This window comes from Microtus pennsylvanicus, chromosome 9 (genome assembly GCF_037038515.1).
Source record: "Microtus pennsylvanicus isolate mMicPen1 chromosome 9, mMicPen1.hap1, whole genome shotgun sequence".
NCBI lineage: Eukaryota > Metazoa > Chordata > Mammalia > Rodentia > Cricetidae > Microtus > Microtus pennsylvanicus.
The window spans coordinates 109,391,994-109,411,422 of NC_134587.1; the positions used below are offsets into that span (position 1 = coordinate 109,391,994).

Sequence of the window (19,429 nt, forward strand, 5' to 3'; positions counted from 1 at the left end):
TGGAACTTAATTTTTGGTCAAATTTGTTTTAAGCTTTTTGTCACCAATAAAACATGAACAAATGGTCCTTGCTTTCGCGTGGGGTCGTCCCTGCAAGGGTGTCCCGGGTAGTTAGCGGCAGCCACACTCGTCCACCACCATGTCCTCGTAGTGTCGCAGCACCACATTATCGCTGTTGTCGAAGAAGAGCACGGAGATGGGCGACAGGCGTGCGGGCACGCAGCAGGGCGGGCCTGCGCCCTGAGTTGGGGCGGCCGCGTGCATCAGCGCGTGCAGCACAGCATGGTTGAGCACGGGCGGCCCACCGTGCCCCTGTAGCGCTTCAGGCAGCGTACACGTGCCCTGGCAGAAGTTGGCCAGGAAGCCGCGCGGTGCAATCACCCAGCGGTGCCAGCCCACCTCCCGGAAGCTCACGTGCAACCGTCGTGTGCGACATGCGCCCCCTGGACCACCTCCTACCCCGGGCTCGGAGTGGCGCCGCAACCGCGGCGGGGGGCACAGGCGGGCGTCTAACGTCACCAGCAGCAGCGAGGCCTCGGCCAGCCGCGCGCAGATGGTGGTGGCTCCACGGTGCAGCGCCAGTGCCAGGCGCAGGGTGCGGGGCATCGATGCGTTGGCGGCTACCGCGGCCCCCAGTAGGTCTGCGCGTACTAGCAGCCCGGGTGCCACAGGAATGCGCAGCAGCTCAGGCCCGGGATGCTTGGCCAACAGTGCCACGCTTAGCTCCCACCCGTGCGTATCTTCGTTCTCAGCCTCCAGCCGCAACTCCAGACGCGCACGTGTTGGGTGCTCGGCAGGCTCCACGCCCGACAAGTTGAAGGTGACAGTCCACTTGGGGCACAGCCCCAAGGTTCTAGTTGGTCCTGGGGGTCTGGAGAACAGACCTGAAAGGGCAGGGAGAGAGCGGACATAGCATGGCGTCCCAGCCAATGGGCTGGAACGAGGAGCAAGGGGAGCAAAGAGAGGCGGGGGCGCATCTGCAGGGCACTAATGATGGATGGGTGGGGGCAGGGCGTCAGATGCAAAGAAGCGACACTGTGGGGTGCCGTGCCTGCACTTGGAGACTTGGGCAGATGGAGATGAGCCAACCAGCACCTGGGGCCCCTGGAAAATGACCCGAAGGAAGGCATCAAAGGGTGTGAGGTAGGGGCCTGGTCTTGGGAAGCCCTTGCGCCCATGGGACTAGAAAACAGGGTCCCAGCTTGCTAGCAGGCTGGACTGGGCGCGTTGGGCCTCGGTCTCACGGCCCTTGTCCCACTCACCGCTGTCCGGGATGTGGCGCACGATGTTTCCGGCGACCCCCAGTTCCTCCACGTGGCACGGTCGCAGAGGGTACCCAGCTCTGGCCTCCCTGGGGTCGCGGCGGCGAAACAGGCGCCACATGACAGGAGGCACAGGCCGGGGCGTGAGGACGCCCCGGGGCACTTCGTGCATCCCGAGAGCCTGGAGCAGGGCGGCAGCGGCGGGGCCCGAGGGTGCTGGTGCGCGGGCATGGGGCGTTGAGGGCAGCAGGAACAGGAGCAGAAAGAGGAGGTGGCCACCAGGGCGGCGGCGGACAGGGAGCATTTTCCTCCCAGGTTGTGTACAAGAGAGTCAGCGGGGTCCACTGCGTCCGGGACTAGTGGGCTGGTGGCCGCAGGTCCGGGGGCCTTTGCGGTCCTAGAGGGGGCGTGTCCGAACCCCACTGTTCTGGAGGGCAGGACTGGGCGGCGGTCCCAAGGTGGGTGGTCTAGAGTTGACCTGGAGGGCAGAGCTGCTGGCGGCCGGGGTCCCTGGAGGAGAATCTCATCCTGCATTTTAGGGTGGGGCCAGCGTCCTGGGAGCAAGGCCTTGCCTCCAAAGGCGGGGCCAGCTCCCCAAGTTTGGGAGCAGATCTCCAGGCACTGGGCGGAGTCTCCAGGGGCGGGGTCAGTCTCCCAGGTAGGACAGGAGGGAGTCCTGGGTGGCAGAATTGAGGACGGGGACTCAGAAGAGCTTGTCCTTCACCAGACCATTCCTCAGTGGCTTCCTGGGAACCGAAAGTCAGAACAAATTAGTTTGGGAACCACATGCTTCCTTTCCCCTACTTCCACCTCCGTGGGGCCCCTCTTCCTCCCAGGTAGAATTGGTCAGGGTCCCTGCCAAGCAGCACTGAGAGGTTTGCTCCCTGTCTCCCCCTCAGGCTATCTCTGCTGCGGTCCTGTGTGCCTGCTGTACCCCCTTCAGAATTTCTGAGACAGGTTTGAGGGTTCACCAGTGCTGGGATGGAAGGCAGACCTTGGCCACGCTGGGCATGTGTTCTACAGCCGAGCTGTTCCCAAGACCCAGTTATGGGGAGTTTTAGTTTTTTGTGTTTTTGTTTTTATTTTGAGATAGGGTCCCTTTCTGGAACTCCCTTTGTAGCACAGGTTGGCCTCAAACTCATGGGGATCACCTACCTCTGCTTCCCCCATGCTGGAATGACTAGAGGCCTGGCCCACCCAGCTAGGCGCTAGGGTTTTTTAAATTTATACAGTTAAGTTTCATTCTCTCTGACTCTCAAAGAATAGCAGCCTGGTGCCTAAGCAATTCTTGCAGGAGGAGTTCTGGTCAGACTGAGGTTTCCTTGAGAAGGGACGATCCCAGCCTTTCTGCCCTTCCCTCCTGGTTTCCCCTCGTGCAGTTTGTGCTCTTGGGATGTACCACGGATTTCCTGTGTCTCCAGAGGTGCAGGACCCTGGGAGCTGCATTTCCAGGCATTTCTCTATATATGAGTTCTGCAGCGAGAGGGCCCCTCCTGGTTTTCAATTTGTTTGACTCTCCCTCTTAAGCCTTGTAGAAGCCCCTGGAATGTTCTAGAAGCGTCCATATACCCTACCATGTTTTCACAGACCTCACAGCCCACATTAACTTCAACACACCCCAAATGAGACTCCCAACAGACCCCTTATGTCTCAGCACATGCAACCCTACCCTGAACCCCATTTAATAAAAACACCAGTTTGAGCCGTAAACCTGAAGCTCACTGATTTTCAGTGTGACAGTCTCCCAGGCAAGCTGTTCCACTTGGATTTTTTTGTTTGTTTGGTTCTGGTTTTTCAAGATAAGATTTCTTAGTAGCTATGGAGCCTGTCCTGGAACTCACTCTGTAAACCAGGCTGGCCTGGAACTCCCAGAGATCTGCCCGCCTCTGCTTCCTGAGGCCTGGGATTAAAGGCGTGTGCCACCACTGCCTGGTTTCCACATTGATTTTGGGGTTTTGCCTACATCAGAACAAGACAAACTAGCTTCCACCTGTGGGCTCAGTCAGTCCTCTTCCTCGGCTGGTCACAGCCCTGGCAGAGACTTCACACAAGTCCCAGGCCTCTTGATAGATATGGTGCTTACAGTGAGAATGTGTCCCACAGGCTCCTCAGCTGGTGGCGCTGTCTGGGAGGATTAAAACGTGGAGCTTTTTACCAAACAGTGGTGGAGCCCACCTTTAATCCCAGCACTCAAGAGGCAGAGTGGTCTACACTGTGAGTTCCAGGACACCCAGGGCTACACAGAGGAACCCTGTCCAAAAACCATACACACACACACTCACACACACACAGACACACACACACACCACACACACAGACACACACACACATACATACACACACTCACACACATACACACACACTAACACACACATACACACACTCACACACACATAGACACACTCACATACACACACATACACACACACTCACACACACACTCACACACACACACTGCAGCTTTTCAGGAGGAAGTCTTTGAGATCTTTAGGCCTCGCCCACTGTGAAGTTTGTTCTCTGGAGTTGAGGGTGTGAACCCCAGCTTTCCGCTCTGGCTACCATAGGGCTTGCTGCCGTCACTTCCACCGTGACAGGGGTTTAGGAAGCAGCGACTCTATTAGAGCTGTAAGGAGGCCGTGTGAGAGCTAAAGCTATGGCTTAAGTTTTAATTACTGTGCTCATAAATCATATGATCCATAAAACAGATGCCTCTAACCTCTGCGTCCCACCGGGGCTGGTTGTTCACGTGAGACACCATGTGTCCTCATGTCCGTGAACAAGGTTGGTTGTCCCAGCTGCACAGGCTGTGCCACTCACGATAGGCAGGCTGTCCATCAGGATGTGTGCTTGCCCCCAAGCATGTAGCCTTGCGGGGTTTGCCTGTATAAGCATCCAACTAACGTGATTTGTGACTATCTCTGGGAACCCCCAGTATGGACCTGGCCAATGGCCATTGTCCTGGACGGTATTGAATAAAGTTTGCTTCAAATTTGGCTCCAAAGTTGTGTTAGTGGTCTGATTCTTGCCTGGTGAGATCAACAGTTTCCGGTGAGCTGTGATGGAGACCAACATGGCGGTGAAGACTTCCTGCAAGTCTTTCCTCAGGGTCAGGACACAGAAGCTGTGGTCCAGAGGGGGTCACCTCCCGTGTGGCACCGGGTTTGCAGGCATGAAGGGGCCATGGGCAGCAGCTGATAAGAGGCCACAGTTGAAGGCAGAGAGCATGCCATGTCTGAGGCTGGGAGTGGAGCACAACCAACATGGGCTGAGACACTGCGTGTAGCAAGCTCTTTAAAGCCCAGGTCGTGAGTGGATCCCAGATTGGGACACTGAGGTACACTGTGGGAATTTGGTTCTGTTCCACTTTGTGTCTGGAGTAAAAAATGTTTAATTTATTTCTAGTTTTACAGAAGCCACAGCTTGGATAATTTAAACAGTGGTTTAACTAAAAACACACTAAATAATTTATTAAAAACTAAATTGGTGTAAGTGTGCCAGATCCCCTGGAACTAGAGTCATAGACAATTGTGAGCTGCCAAGTGGATGGTGGGAGTTAAGCCCGGGTCCTCTGGAAGAGCAGCCAGTACTCTCAACTGCTGAGCCATCTCTCCAGCCCCAGAGTGGTTGGACTTTTAAGTGACGGAATTTTTGTTTGTTTTCTGAGACAGGGTCTCACTATAAGACTTATAAGACCTAGGACTCACCCTGAATTTAAACTCACAGAGATCTGCCTGCTGCTTCCCAAGTGCTGGAATTAAAGCGTGTGCCACTATGCTTACTAAGTGATGGAATTTCTAAAGACTGGGGGTCTTCTAAAAGTTGGACTGTGTTTTATACTGTAACATCAACATGAGATCTTGGGGAGAGATTATGGTTTACTACTGATGTGTCTGTGTGTCAGGTTGGCAAGGACAATTGTACTGGTCTCTTGTCGTTGACACAAACTGGGGTCATTGGGATGAGAGAGCCTCCACTGAAAACAGGCCTCCATCAGAGTGACCTGTAGGCAAGTCTGTGGAGCCTGTGGAGCCTGTGGAGCCTGTGGAGTCTGTGGAGCCTGTGGAGCCTGTGGAGTCTGTGGAGTCTGTGGAGCCGTCTGTGGAGTCTGTGGAGTCTGTGGAGCCTGTGGAGCCTGTGGAGTCTGTGGAGTCTGTGGAGTCTGTGGAGCCTGTGGAGTCTGTGGAGCCTGTGGAGTCTGTGGAGCCTGTGGAGCCGTCTGTGGAGTCTGTGGAGTCTGTGGAGCCTGTGGAGTCTGTGGAGTCTGTGGAGTCTGTGGAGCCTGTGGAGCCTGTGGAGTCTGTGGAGTCTGTGGAGCCTGTGGAGTCTGTGGAGCCTGTGGAGTCTGTGGAGCCTGTGGAGTCTGTGGAGTCTGTGGAGTCTGTGGAGCCTGTGGAGCCGTCTGTGGAGCCTGTGGAGTCTGTGGAGCCTGTGGAGCCTGTGGAGCCTGTGGAGCCTGTGGAGCCTGTGGAGCCGTCTGTGGAGTCTGTGGAGTCTGTGGAGCCTGTGGAGTCTGTGGAGTCTGTGGAGCCTGTGGAGCCGTCTGTGGAGTCTGTGGAGTCTGTGGAGCCTGTGGAGCCTGTGGAGTCTGTGGAGCCTGTGGAGCCTGTGGAGTCTGTGGAGTCTGTGGAGTCTGTGGAGTCTGTGGAGCCTGTGGAGCCTGTGGAGTCTGTGGAGCCTGTGGAGCCTGTGGAGCCTGTGGAGTCTGTGGAGTCTGTGGAGTCTGTGGAGTCTGTGGAGTCTGTGGAGTCTGTGGAGTCTGTGGAGTCTGTGGAGTCTGTGGAGCCTGTGGAGCCTGTGGAGTCTGTGGAGTCTGTGGAGTCTGTGGAGTCTGTGGAGTCTGTGGAGTCTGTGGAGCCTGTGGAGTCTGTGGAGCCTGTGGAGCCGTCTGTGGAGTCTGTGGAGTCTGTGGAGCCTGTGGAGTCTGTGGAGTCTGTGGAGCCTGTGGAGCCGTCTGTGGAGTCTGTGGAGTCTGTGGAGTCTGTGGAGTCTGTGGAGTCTGTGGAGCCTGTGGAGCCTGTGGAGCCTGTGGAGTCTGTGGAGCCTGTGGAGCCGTCTGTGGAGTCTGTGGAGTCTGTGGAGTCTGTGGAGTCTGTGGAGTCTGTGGAGTCTGTGGAGCCTGTGGAGTCTGTGGAGCCTGTGGAGCCTGTGGAGCCTGTGGAGTCTGTGGAGCCTGTGGAGCCGTCTGTGGAGTCTGTGGAGTCTGTGGAGTCTGTGGAGTCTGTGGAGTCTGTGGAGCCTGTGGAGCCTGTGGAGCCGTCTGTGGAGTCTGTGGAGTCTGTGGAGTCTGTGGAGCCTGTGGAGTCTGTGGAGCCTGTGGAGTCTGTGGAGCCTGTGGAGTCTGTGGAGTCTGTGGAGTCTGTGGAGTCTGTGGAGCCTGTGGAGCCGTCTGTGGAGTCTGTGGAGTCTGTGGAGTCTGTGGAGCCTGTGGAGTCTGTGGAGCCTGTGGAGTCTGTGGAGCCTGTGGAGTCTGTGGAGTCTGTGGAGTCTGTGGAGTCTGTGGAGCCTGTGGAGTCTGTGGAGCCTGTGGAGTCTGTGGAGTCTGTGGAGTCTGTGGAGCCTGTGGAGTCTGTGGAGTCTGTGGAGTCTGTGGAGCCTGTGGAGCCTGTGGAGTCTGTGGAGTCTGTGGAGTCTGTGGAGTCTGTGGAGTCTGTGGAGTCTGTGGAGTCTGTGGAGCCTGTGGAGTCGTCTGTGGAGTCTGTGGAGTCTGTGGAGCCTGTGGAGTCTGTGGAGCCGTCTGTGGAGTCTGTGGAGTCTGTGGAGCCTGTGGAGTCGTCTGTGGAGTCTGTGGAGTCTGTGGAGCCTGTGGAGTCTGTGGAGCCGTCTGTGGAGTCTGTGGAGTCTGTGGAGTCTGTGGAGTCTGTGGAGTCTGTGGAGTCTGTGGAGTCTGTGGAGCCGTCTGTGGAGTCTGTGGAGTCTGTGGAGTCTGTGGAGCCTGTGGAGCCGTCTGTGGAGTCTGTGGAGTCTGTGGAGTCTGTGGAGTCTGTGGAGTCTGTGGAGTCTGTGGAGCCTGTGGAGCCGTCTGTGGAGTCTGTGGAGTCTGTGGAGCCTGTGGAGTCTGTGGAGTCTGTGGAGTCTGTGGAGTCTGTGGAGTCTGTGGAGCCTGTGGAGTCGTCTGTGGAGTCTGTGGAGTCTGTGGAGCCTGTGGAGCCGTCTGTGGAGTCTGTGGAGTCTGTGGAGTCTGTGGAGCCGTCTGTGGAGTCTGTGGAGTCTGTGGAGTCTGTGGAGTCTGTGGAGCCTGTGGAGTCTGTGGAGTCTGTGGAGTCTGTGGAGCCTGTGGAGCCTGTGGAGTCTGTGGAGCCTGTGGAGTCTGTGGAGTCTGTGGAGCCTGTGGAGTCGTCTGTGGAGTCTGTGGAGTCTGTGGAGCCTGTGGAGCCTGTGGAGTCTGTGGAGCCTGTGGAGCCTGTGGAGCCTGTGGAGTCTGTGGAGTCTGTGGAGTCTGTGGAGTCTGTGGAGTCTGTGGAGCCTGTGGAGCCTGTGGAGTCTGTGGAGTCTGTGGAGCCTGTGGAGCCTGTGGAGTCTGTGGAGTCTGTGGAGCCTGTGGAGTCTGTGGAGCCTGTGGAGTCTGTGGAGTCTGTGGAGCCTGTGCAGTGGTTTCCTGATGAGTGATTGGTGTGAGAGCTCCCAGTCCACTGCGGGAGGCTCCACCCTTGGACAAGTGGTCAAGAAAGCAGGCTGCGAGCACAATGGGAGCTGGGACTGGGGTGTGGGGGCCACCTCTCCCTGCTCCCCCAGCCAGCTGGGACTGGGGTGTGGGGGCCACCTCTCCCTGCTCCCCAGCCAGCTGGGACTGGGGTGTGGGGGCCACCTCTCCCTGCTTCCCCAGCCAGCTGGGACTGGGGTGTGGGGGCCACCTCTCCCTGCTCCCCCAGCCAGCTGGGACTGGGGTGTGGGGGCCACCTCTCCCTGCTCCCCAGCCAGCTGGGACCGGGGTGTGGGGGCCACCTCTCCCTGCTCCCCCAGCCAGCTGGGACCGGGGTGTGGGGGCCACCTCTCCCTGCTCCCCCAGCCAGCTGGGACCGGGGTGTGGGGGCCACCTCTCCCTGCTCCCCAGCCAGCTGGGACTGGGGTGTGGGGGCCACCTCTCCCTGCTCCCCAGCCAGCTGGGACTGGGGTGTGGGGGCCACCTCTCCCTGCTCCCCAGCCAGCTGGGACTGGGGTGTGGGGGCCACCTCTCCCTGCTCCCCAGCCAGCTGGGACTGGGGTGTGGGGGCCACCTCTCCCTGCTCCCCCAGCCAGCTGGGACCGGGGTGTGGGGGCCACCTCTCCCTGCTCCCCCAGCCAGCTGGGACCGGGGTGTGGGGGCCACCTCTCCCTGCTCCCCAGCCAGCTGGGACTGGGGTGTGGGGGCCACCTCTCCCTGCTCCCCAGCCAGCTGGGACTGGGGTGTGGGGGCCACCTCTCCCTGCTCCCCCAGCCAGCTGGGACTGGGGTGTGGGGGCCACCTCTCCCTGCTCCCCCAGCCAGCTGGGACTGGGGTGTGGGGGCCACCTCTCCCTGCTCCCCAGCCAGCTGGGACTGGGGTGTGGGGGCCACCTCTCCCTGCTCCCCCAGCCAGCTGGGACCGGGGTGTGGGGGCCACCTCTCCCTGCTCCCCCAGCCAGCTGGGACCGGGGTGTGGGGGCCACCTCTCCCTGCTCCCCAGCCAGCTGGGACTGGGGTGTGGGGGCCACCTCTCCCTGCTCCCCCAGCCAGCTGGGACTGGGGTGTGGGGGCCACCTCTCCCTGCTCCCCCAGCCAGCTGGGACTGGGGTGTGGGGGCCACCTCTCCCTGCTCCCCCAGTGGCTTTAGGTCAACATTTCATCACAGCAATAGGAAGCAATCGAGGGCACTCGCTATGCCCTGGTGCTAGCTCTGTCCTCAACACTCTGTGTAGCCACAGATTTGGATGGAACTAAAATGTGTCTACTTATTTGTCCAGGTCTTTTCTTTCAAACAGATCCTTCTGTAGTTGAAACTGCGCTGGAACTGAAGGGGCTTCTACCTCAGCCCCTGAGTGGATGCCTTCAGGCCCAATTCAGCTCCATTACTTTTTCAAGAATTTAGGTCCATGCCATGGTTAAGAACACTGGCTGCTCTTCCAGAAGACTCAGGTTTGAGTCCCAGCACCTAATGGCAGCTCACAACTGTCTGTAACTCCAATTCCAGCAGATTGGACACCCTCCTCTTCCCCGTGGGAGTCAGGGGTGCAGGTAGAGAACCGGCACACATGCAGAGAAATGTCATCCAAGCAAAGTAAATGCACAAATCATTTTAAAAGAACAACTTAGGGGCAGGGCCTTCCTTAAGCAGCAGTTCTCAACCTGTGGGTCATGACACCTGTGGGGGGGGGTCAAACGACCCTTTCATGGGGTCACCTATCCCTCATTTACTTTAAAATTTATAGCAGTAGCAAAATTACAGTTATAAAGTAGCAACAAAAACAATTTTAAGGTTGGGGTCACCACAACATGAGGAACTGTACTAAAGGGTTGCAGCGTTGGGAAAGGCAAGGATCACTGAAGAGGGAGACTCAGAGGCTAGTTAACAACTGACTGCCCGCCGGGCGGTGGTGGCGCACGCCTTTAATCCCAGCACTCGGGAGGCAGAGGCAGGCGGATCTCTGTGAGTTCGAGACCAGCCTGGTCTACAGAGCTAGTTCCAGGACAGGCTCCAAAGCCACAGAGAAACCCTGTCTCGAAACAAAACAAAACAAACAAACAAAAGAACTGACTGCCCTTCCAAAGGATCTGGGTTCAGTTCCCAGCAACCACATTAAGGCTCATAACTGTCTTTAACTCCTTCTGGGGATCCATCACCCTCTTCTGGCCTTGGCTACTGCACACTCATGGTGTACATACACATAAGATAAAAAAAATAATAATTTAAAAAGTTAAAAACAAAAGAACTTAGAGCCAACAAGATGGCTCAGTAGGGAAAGGTGCTTATAGCCAAGTCTAGTGACCTGAGGGACTTGAGCACAACTGTCCTCTGACCACCACGCAGCCGCTGTGGCACACGCCCCAACCCATAAGAATAAATAACTAAAAATAGATGGCTTCCTCTTCATTCCTTAAAAACAAAAGTCATTAACTCATATCTCTTCCTTCGTTGCCTCCCAGAGCCTGGCTGGTTTGTACCTTCTGGAGCCTTCTACAGCCTCCTGCCCTTGCTTGCTCAGTGCCCATATCTCTTCGTGTTGTCTCAGAGGTGCTGCATGCCCTGAACCTGCTGCACCAACCCTAGACCCCCAGACCGAAAGGGCAGGTGGACAGAACCTTGGCCCGGTCCTTTGGGCTGGGGGTCACAATCTGGTTAGTGTAATCTCTTGCTCATTCCTTCCATTCTCGCTAGCAGCTCCCAGCCCTGACAAGCCTTATCGGCTGTCTCATGCCCAGATGGTGCATTCCTGGCTACACAGCCAGGCATCCACCTCAGGCAGTTTCACTGTGGGGTCCCTGCATTCTCAGGGGCTCGTGCCTGTTCTTAAAGGAGGAGCTGGGACCGAGACCCAGCGCCACTCACTCAGCTTTGCAGGGCTCGGCAGGCTGAGCTTCCAGCGTGTCATATTCCCTCAAGTCCTCCAGTTCACGCATCTGGCCAGTTAGCACCTTGGCTGCGAAAGCCACGATGTACTGTGGAGGAGAAGGCACCATGAGACGGTGAGGTCGCAAGGTGCGACCCCTGCCATGCCTGAGGAGCACCGTAGGGGCTGACTCACCAGGAACCAGTAGATGTTCATGACCGTGAGGAGCAGCAGCAGTGTGTTGAAGAAGAAATAGTACGGGATGTCAGGTACCGACAGCAGGCTGGAGTGGCAGGTGACATACAGAACCTTAAGCGGGAACCAGTAGAGGCGGAACCAGAACCTGAAGGGAGGGGCTAGTCAAGTAGGCTTCGGGGAAGGAAGTGCAGGCTCCCTTATTGCATTCTCTTCCCTGACTTATCTGCCTGTCACTGGCAGCCCCACACTTTCCCATTTCCACCACCTCTGTGCGGCCAGCACCGCCCCTTCCCAGCTCAGCACCCTATTTCTTCCCAAGCCCCACTCACCTCACTAAGCCCCAGCCCCTCCCGTGTCTGGCCTGGCCCTGGCTGGCCCTATGTACCACCCTACTAACCCAACCCAATCACAGGCCCCTCCCATGCACGCCTCCACCCAAGTAAGCCACACCCTTCTCTTCCCTGGCCCTGCCCAACAAGCCATGCCCCTCCTAACTGGCCCCACCCACCCACTGAGCCACGCCCCTTACCAGCAGAAGCAGAAGCTGAGGCAACCCAGGTTGGCCACCAGTCCGTGCAAGCGGTGGTAGGCGCCACCCCTGGCTTTGAAGTAGATGTTAAGCTTGGTGAACTCCAGCTGCACGTCGCTAACGTCATGCAGGAAGAACACGAGGAGGCCTACATTGTGGTACCTACAGGGTGGGGACAATCAATCAGGACTACGGGGCGGGGCCACACGGTGGCTTTGTTTTTGTATTTTTTTTTTTTTTTTTTCGAGACAGGGTTTCTCTGTGGTTTTGGAGCCTGTCCTGGAACTAGCTCTTGTAGACCAGGCTGGTCTCGAACTCACAGAGATCCGCCGCCTCCCAAGTGCTGGGATTAAAGGCGTGAGCCACCATCGCCCAGCTAACACGGTGGCTTTTTATTACTGCTTGTGTTTTGAGTGTGTACCTGTGTGCAGACCTGCAGAGCCCTGAAGCACGAGCAACCAAACATGCCGCAGGAACTGAACCAGGGTCATTGGCAAGAGCAGAACATAATGTGGCTGGAAGGACGGCTCAGTGGCTAAGAGCACTGGCTGCTCCTGCAGGGGACTCGAGTTTGGGTCCCAGCACCTACATGGCGGCTCACAACCACCTGTTGCTCTAGTTTCAGGGGAGCACATACACGTGGCTTCAGTACTCGCTACTGTTTCCTCTGTGTGTGTGTGCCAGCACCTGTAAGGACAGTGGCCTAGGGCAGCCGCTCTTGGCTGTAGATCATTTCTTTGCTCCTTTATTGCACTGGATCACCTGTTTCGAGTCAGGGTTTCTCTGTGGCTTTGGAGCCTGTCCTGGAACTAGCTCTTGTAGACCAGGTTGACCTCGAACTCACAGAGATCCGCCTGCCTCTGCCTCCTGAGTGCTGGGATTAAAGGCGTGCGCTGCCACCACCTGGCAGGCCTCACTCTTATAGCTCTTGCTGGCCTAGAACTCACAGAAATCCTCCTGTCTCAGCCTCTGAAGCATAGCTTAGTTTTTCTTCTGTTCGAGATAGAACCCTACTGTAGCTCAGCCTGGAACTCTGCAATCCTCCTGTCTCAGCCCCGAGAGGTGGCAATACATGTGGGCCTTGAACACCAGATCTCCTGTTTCTGGATCCCCTGTGAGTAAACCCACGCTGGCCAAGGGTCCATACAGGGCTCAGTGGGTAAAGGCACTTGCTATCGAACCTGATAACCCAAGTTCAACTCCAGGAGGAGAACCAACTCCCGAAAGTTGTCCTCTGGCCCTCACCCAAGTGCAACATAGATCTGCCACCCACCAAAATAAATAAATGTAAAAGGAATTTTAAAGGGGTATCACACAGGTCTAGGACCAAGGCAGTGGACAGCGGGTGAGGGAAGGGTCTCTGGGTCCTTCTCCTTACACTCCCGTTTCCTGACCCCAGGCCCTTTGTACATATTGCCTGCCCACCCTCCTGATGACCTCACCGGAAGGCGTAGGAAGAGGCGATGAGAAGCAGGGTGACCACATGATGCACCAGCATGACCACGGAGTCCTTGCGCCAGGTGTCCATGTACACGGTGGCGTAGACGGAATGGCAGTAGAAGCTCCCCTGCAGCAGGTAGGCAGCGGCTATGTCCCAGGGCACTGCCATGCCCGACCTCCAGTCTGGGAAGAGCCACATTCACGGTCATGTTCAGGCCTGTCCCCCAAGACCTCCCAACACAGCCTCACAACAGCGTGTGTCCTCTGAATGTGGGGTGACCAAGTGTCTGTCTGCGTGAATGTGTGTGGCACCTGCCTGTCTCAGGTCCCTGTGGAGGTGGGAGGACATGTTCGGAAGTCAGTCTTCTCCTTCCACTCTGTGTACAGTGAGATTTTGCTTGTGTTTTAATAAGTAAAGGTTGAAGATCAGAGCGCAGAGCTGAGTCCCTAGAGGCCAGGCCGTGGTGGACACACCTCAATCCCAGCAGCCCCCTGCACTAGTCAGCCACAGAGGGTGGGCAGCCACGGTCACTAGAGGCCAGGCCGTGGTGGACACACCTCAATCCCAGCAGCCCCCCGCACCAGTCAGCCACGGTGCACGCTTTTGATGCCTGCAGTAGAGTCAGGCTGAGGACAGGACCGCCCGGCCTTGGCAGAGGGAAGAACTCTCTAGCGGCTTGGCTGCTTCGCCTCTCTGGTCTTCAGCTTGAACCCAACATCTATCTCTGGGTGTTTATTATTCATGCTACATCTTTGGGTCCCAGGGACCAACCTAGGTCCCCAGCCTGGCAGCAAGCACCTTTCCCAGATGGGTCACCTCACCAGTCTTGTTTGTTTTTTGAGTCAGGGTCTCATGTAGGCCAAGCTCACCTCAAAATTTCTGTGTAACAAATGATGACCTTGAATTCACAATCCCACCCCCACCAATCCCATTTCCTAAGTGCTGGAATGGCCGGCCTGTGGAGACGCCAGGCCTGGACGGAACCGAGGGCTTCTTGCTTTTAGGCAAGCTCTCTACCAGCTCCAGAGCCCCGTTTTGCTTGCTTGTTTTTTTTGTTTGCTTGTCTTGTTTTTTGGAGGTCTCTTATGTAACCCAAGCTGGCCAAAGACCTACTCACAGAAATCCTCCTGCCTCAGTCTTCCCAGTGCTGAGATAACAAGTATGCGCCCTCATGCTGGGGCCCAGACAGACATGGCTCCTACAACGATGCCTGACCCAGGACATTGGCCCTGGGAGACTGACTCCCTGAGGCCTCCATTCTCTCCAGCCTCCCATGTCTCCAGGCTATCATCTGTTCAGACAACTGTCTCTCCTCCCAGCGAGCCCTCCCCCCTTGTGCCTCTTCCTCTCCCCTGCCGCTGAGTGCAAGGGCTCCTCAGTGCTCTGCCCGCCCACCAAGTCTTCTGACTCTGAGCCTTTGTGACACCCACGTCCCCAGCAGCATCAACCCCAGCTTAGAGGCAGCCACTCAATAGATAGTCCGAGAGGACTTGTAGGGCAGAGACGCTCACCCTCCGTGAATGTCTGGTCACCAGAACTCCATCCCCAGAACCCTCAGAACAGTGGACAGAAGTAACACAAATGCTGTCCTCTGCCCAGGATTCTGGAGGCTGAGGCAGGAGAAAGCCAAGTTTGAGACCACCCCAGGCTACATGAGACAGGAAGGCTCAGTGGGCAAAGGCGCTCACCACCAACACTGATGACCTGTTTGGCCCCACAGGAGGAACGAGAGGATGGCCCCTACTTGTTCTCTAACCTTCACACACATGTGCAAACTGTGGCACACAGGTGTCCCCGCCACGCTGATAGAAAAAGAGAAAACACCCCGTAGCACATTTATCTCCTCATCCTCTAGCAAGCTCAAAGCTCAGCCACCTGCCCTGCCTCTCTTTGGTACACTTCAGCCAGTCACCTCCAACACAGTCCTCTACCTCCCCTTCCCATGAAGGTTTGGGCACCTCTTCCTAGCTGTCCCTAGCACAAGCCAACCTGGCACTTGCATAAGCCTGGGGCTGGGGTTCAGGGAGAGGGACCCTGCCTAGAGTTGCCCAATGAGTGGATGTGGGCGTGGCTCAGGAGTAAAGAGTAGACAGCATAGATCACCCCCAGGGAGGGGGTGGGGCGTGGTCAACTGTCGCACCTGTCCAGCATGCAGGACTCACTTTGCTTCCATCCCCAGAAAAATACCCACAAAAAACCTGTGGGTGCCCAATAAACTCTCAACATTCTGACCAAACAGGAATCTAATTCAATCATACCACGAGTTACCCATATAAAGGCAAACTGAGTAACAGCCAACACCACTCCTTTTGAAATTCAAAACTCCCATGGCCGTGGGGGCAGTCTCAGCACTCAGGACACTGATCAGGGGGCTTCCAATTTTAGGCCATTCTGGACTACACAGGAAGAAAGATTGTGTGTCGTGCTTTCCTTGTGGGCAAAGTCGCCACAGCGCCTAGCTGTGCCCCCCAGAGTCCTCTCAGCCTCTCCCTAGTCCACGTGGGAAGAATCTATCAATGTACCTCTCAGGGCTCTCATGATTCCCACATTATGGTACTCAGCATGGAGCCCCCCACCACCTCCAAACTCTGCACACGCTCACATGCACAAATTCCCATCCTATCTATCTTGTGTGAAACTCCAACTCCAGCCAGGAGCTACCTTCATGGAGCCATCTTGTCATGTCTTTGCACAGGTCCCTGCAGGACCAGCTCGGGTTGGGGACTCTTCTGACCACACTGCTCCCAGGGTTCCATGCCCACCCTAGTCTTGGTATCAAGACTTGCACAGAGATATCTCATTAGGGCCAACCCAGAACGTGTGTGTGCACGCACACATGCGTGTCACGTCACGGTGTACATGTGGCAATCAAAGGACTTTTAAAAACCACTTCTCGCTTTCCGCTGAGTCCCAAGGCTAGAACTTGAGTTGTCGGCTTGGCTGCAAGCACCTTTGCCCCCGAGCCATCCTGCCTGCCCCTGAGCCATCCTGCCTGCCCCTGAGCCATCCTGTCTGCCCCTTTTATATTGTTTTTAGCAGAGTCCTCTGCACTGGTCCTGCAGGATGCCTACCGTAGAAGACAGAGGGTGGGTCATGGAAGAAAGGATAATGGGCACCCAGGAGCAGGTAAGCACAGTAGCTCCAACAGCCCAAGTAGAAAAGAAGCTTCCAGGCGCTCTCAGGTAACCTGGCAGCATCTCGAGGCTGCAGATGACACCGCTTGGCCAGGGGCTGTGGAGACACAGTAGGTAGTGGTTGTTTTGGGGAGCGCGATGCTCCACCAGGAGAGAAAAGCGAGGCCCAGGGACTCGCCAGTCTCAATGGCATTGAGAAAGTTGGGCCCCTGTGCCCATATCATCTGGGGTAACCAGAGCCCATGTGTGTGGCCATGAAGGGCTAAACATAGCACCCAGCTGTCCTGTGTGGCCTAGGAGGGGGAAGCTGGGTGGTGGGGGGAGGGCAGGGAGAGGAGGTTTGACACGTCCAGGCTTAAAGCAATGGAGCTTAGGGAATCTGGGGGTGGGGTGCTCAGGTTCTAGCAGGAAATGGGGGTGTTTCAGGGAGGGAGAAAGGGGGAAGAGCTATTGAAGGAAAATACCTTGGGAGACAGGGGAACTTGAAAACAGTGACCCTGCCCCCTCTGGGAAGAAGGCAGGAGAAACTGAGGATAGGAGGGAGCTGGGAGGGAAAGCTGGGAGCCAAAGGCTGTGACGGTGTTGGAGGGGGAAAGGTGGGAGGCAAGCTGATTTGGGGGACGTGGAGATGTCACAGGTCAGTGGTGTATGCCTATATCCCAGCTTGGGAGGCTGAGGCAGGAAGACTGCCGTGAATTTGAGCAGCCTAGGCTTCAGAGTGACACTGTGTCAGAACTACAAAAATGGGTGGAATGGGCCAGCTAGAGTCCAGGAAGGCCCCAGGAGCTCCAGCACTGAGGGCCAAACCCAGCCCCCTTCCTCCCAAGGCTGAGGGGGCCAGAGGAACCCAGAGCACCCAGCAGTTGTCATGGAGACAGCCAGAGCCCAGCTCTCGTAACCCCTAGCAACCAGGCTGCTGCCAAGTTGAGCATGGAGAATGGGACAGCCCCTCTGCCTGTTTCTAGGGGAGGAGGAGGGTGGAGGGAGGAAGTGGGGTGGCCTCAGGCTGCCTCAAGGGCCTCCAGCATCCCAGCTGGGCGCCAGGAGAGCACACTAGCCAAGGCAGATGGGGACCAGGGCTGCCCTGTGGGTTGGTCCTCCTCATTCCTGCCCCCCCTCTCTTCAGAGGTTGGGGGCTGAGGTTGCTCCTTCTATTGGTTGACAACAGACAGGGTGGGCTCTGGAGCTAGACAACACCCTATCTTGACCTAACAGCCTCTTCCTGCCAGCAGAGAAAGGTCCCATTGTTGGCACAACGCTCTCTGTCCCTGCACCCTCTGCCACTTCCAGTCAGATGGGGGCGGGATGTCCCCAGCTAGCCCTCTGGGGAGTATCCACCATGGTACTGGTCCAAATGCCACAGAGACCACCCCCAAGGAGGAGTGAAGACTGGGTCAGGTGCCAATGCCATCACTACCAGGGTCATTCTTCAGAGCTGGGCGGTGGCCTCTTCAGTCTCCAGAAACAGCATTTTGACCATCGCCCCATGGGGGCGGCAGAATACAACACTGAAGACATAGACAGGGTCATTCCCAAGGTTGAGTCCCTCGGATAAGGCCCTTTACACACAGGTCTGTGCCATCCCTGCTTCGGGGGTGGTGGGCACTCAGGACAGGGGCGGGACATTGACTGCACAGATACGGTGTAGACACAGCAGCTCCCGGTGACGCAAGGCTCAGGTGACCTCTGGGCACCTCGAGGCCTCCCGATGCAGGATCTGGGCTCCCTGGTCCCCAGGTCGGTTTCCAGAAGGTTGACCCTTGGGTCCGCAACAGCACAGATGCTGTACCGAGCGGATTGCCCTAGATTCTACCAAAACTGCTCAGGATAGGGTGTGGATCTAGTTTCCCTGCATCCATAACACCCCCACACCACATGGGAATCCATCAAAGTGTCACCTCAGTTCAGTGACACCCCCGCACCCACCCCACCCTGTTGCAAAGGGTCTCGGAATAGCCTCTGTGGTCCCAATATCCAAACCCAGGCCCCCCTTTTTCCAGCGGCCACTATGGACATAGGGATACATGAGAAGCGGCCCCACTCACTCTCCTGCATGCAGTTCACAGGGCCCCCAGGTCGCACTGACCCGAAAGAGGCGCGCGGTGGCCACGGAGCGCAGTGCGGTCCAGCCCAGAGCGCACAGTGCGGCCAGGAGCAGCTCCGGGGCAGCCAGGTGCGCGTGCTCCGCCAGGCCTCGAAGCGCAAGTCCCCAGCCGCAGTCCCCGCAGCCCCGTGCCGCCGCCAGCACCGAGGCCCAGCTTCGTTGCAACATCTGCGCGTAGCTAGGCATGGGCTCTGGCGTCTCAAGCCCGGTGGTCATTGTCGCAGCCGCCATGCCACTCGCTCGCCCGCCGCCGCCTGCACGCTTCCGAGCCGCAGCGTGCCCCCGCGTCACGCGCTGCAGCCAGGCCGGGGGCGCGCAGGCCCCCGCCAGTGCAAAAGTGGGGGCGTGGCTGACCAAGGCCCCGCCCCTCAGGATGCCAGGCACCACCCCTCCTGCTCTCCCGTTGTGGGACCTAGTGATTCCCAAGCTCTGAGTGATCTGTTCTCTCAGTCTGCGACAATCCTGGGGTTCTTCTGCAGTCAACATGGCCCAGCAGGTGTGAGGGGGCCTGCCACCAAATTAATGTCCTGAAGGTGAGGACAGTCAGAGTCTAGCAAATTTTCCTCTCACCTCCACCTATGTGCCCACTTACATAAATAAATAAATGCAATGAGACACCCCCCTCTCAAAAAGATCTGCCCATACTTGTGTCCCGACCCACCCTCCATCCGCTGGGCTTCTGTTTCTGTGGTTCCAGCCAGCTCTGGAGCCTGCCCCAGTAGCATAGAGGCTCACTGGAAGACTGCAGCTGTTAGGGAGGGAGCTACCTGGAAAAGGGCTAGGGACAAAGCCACCAAGACAAGCCTGGTCGGTTTCCTCTACTCTGATTCCTCCAGTCACAAGGCCTCCTGTGCTGATGACAGGGTCTCAAGGTGCAGCTGATGATGGCCTTGAACTCCTGATTCTCCTGCTTCAGCCTCTGAGTGCCTGGAAGGCAGTTCTGTACCACTATGCATGGTTTATCCACTGCTGTTTGCAAGGGAAGCACGCTACCAATGGTGCCACATCCCCAGCCTTGTGCACAGGTACATGCAGTGCATGTACTCACATGCCAAGTTATCATTTAGGTCAGAGATAGATGTCTACTACCTTTCTCCACCATTTAAAAACTATGACGCATATGTGTCTGTGTGTGCACCTGCCACATAGGTCTAGGTTCAGAAGGTGTAGAGCCCCTGGAGATGAAGTTCCAGGCTGTTGTGGACTGGGTGGACATTGCTGCTGGGATCAGAGCTCAGGTCCAGTCCTCTGGAGGCCA

General features: G+C 57.0%; 2 protein-coding genes across 2 annotated transcripts; both read right to left on the reverse strand.

The window, feature by feature from the left end:
- Positions 1-60: 60 nt before the first annotated feature.
- Gdf1 (growth differentiation factor 1) lies at positions 61-1,566 on the reverse strand. Its single transcript, XM_075987241.1, has 2 exons — positions 1,263-1,566; positions 61-884 (listed from the first exon to the last, which is right to left on the reverse strand). Exons 1-2 carry the CDS (start codon positions 1,564-1,566, stop codon positions 112-114), a joined length of 1,077 nt encoding a protein of 358 aa, XP_075843356.1. The 3' UTR covers positions 61-111.
- A 301-nt stretch (positions 1,567-1,867) lies between these two features.
- On the reverse strand, positions 1,868-18,479 carry Cers1 (ceramide synthase 1). Its single transcript, XM_075987242.1, has 7 exons — positions 18,154-18,479; positions 16,005-16,164; positions 12,935-13,115; positions 11,493-11,654; positions 10,961-11,108; positions 10,765-10,874; positions 1,868-2,008 (listed from the first exon to the last, which is right to left on the reverse strand). The coding sequence occupies exons 1-7, from the start codon at positions 18,400-18,402 to the stop codon at positions 1,966-1,968; spliced, it is 1,053 nt and encodes a 350-aa protein (XP_075843357.1). The 5' UTR covers positions 18,403-18,479; the 3' UTR covers positions 1,868-1,965.
- Between the last annotated feature and the right edge of the window lie 950 nt (positions 18,480-19,429).

Bases quoted from the DNA above. Each gene is read 5' to 3' on its own strand.
- Gdf1 (XM_075987241.1), bottom strand. From the start codon at position 1,566: ATGCTCCCTGTCCGCCGCCGCCCTGGTGGCCACCTCCTCTTTCTGCTC. The intron at 885-1,262 runs GTGAGTGGGACA...CTGCCCTTTCAG, and splicing joins GCGCCACATCCCGGACAGCG to GTCTGTTCTCCAGACCCCCA.
- Cers1 (XM_075987242.1), bottom strand. From the start codon at position 18,402: ATGGCGGCTGCGACAATGACCACCGGGCTTGAGACGCCAGAGCCCATG. The intron at 13,116-16,004 runs GTAGGCATCCTG...GGCTCTTCCCAG, and splicing joins CCCACCCTCTGTCTTCTACG to ACTGGAGGTCGGGCATGGCA. The intron at 11,109-11,492 runs GTAAGGGGCGTG...CCCTCCCTTCAG, and splicing joins CTCAGCTTCTGCTTCTGCTG to GTTCTGGTTCCGCCTCTACT.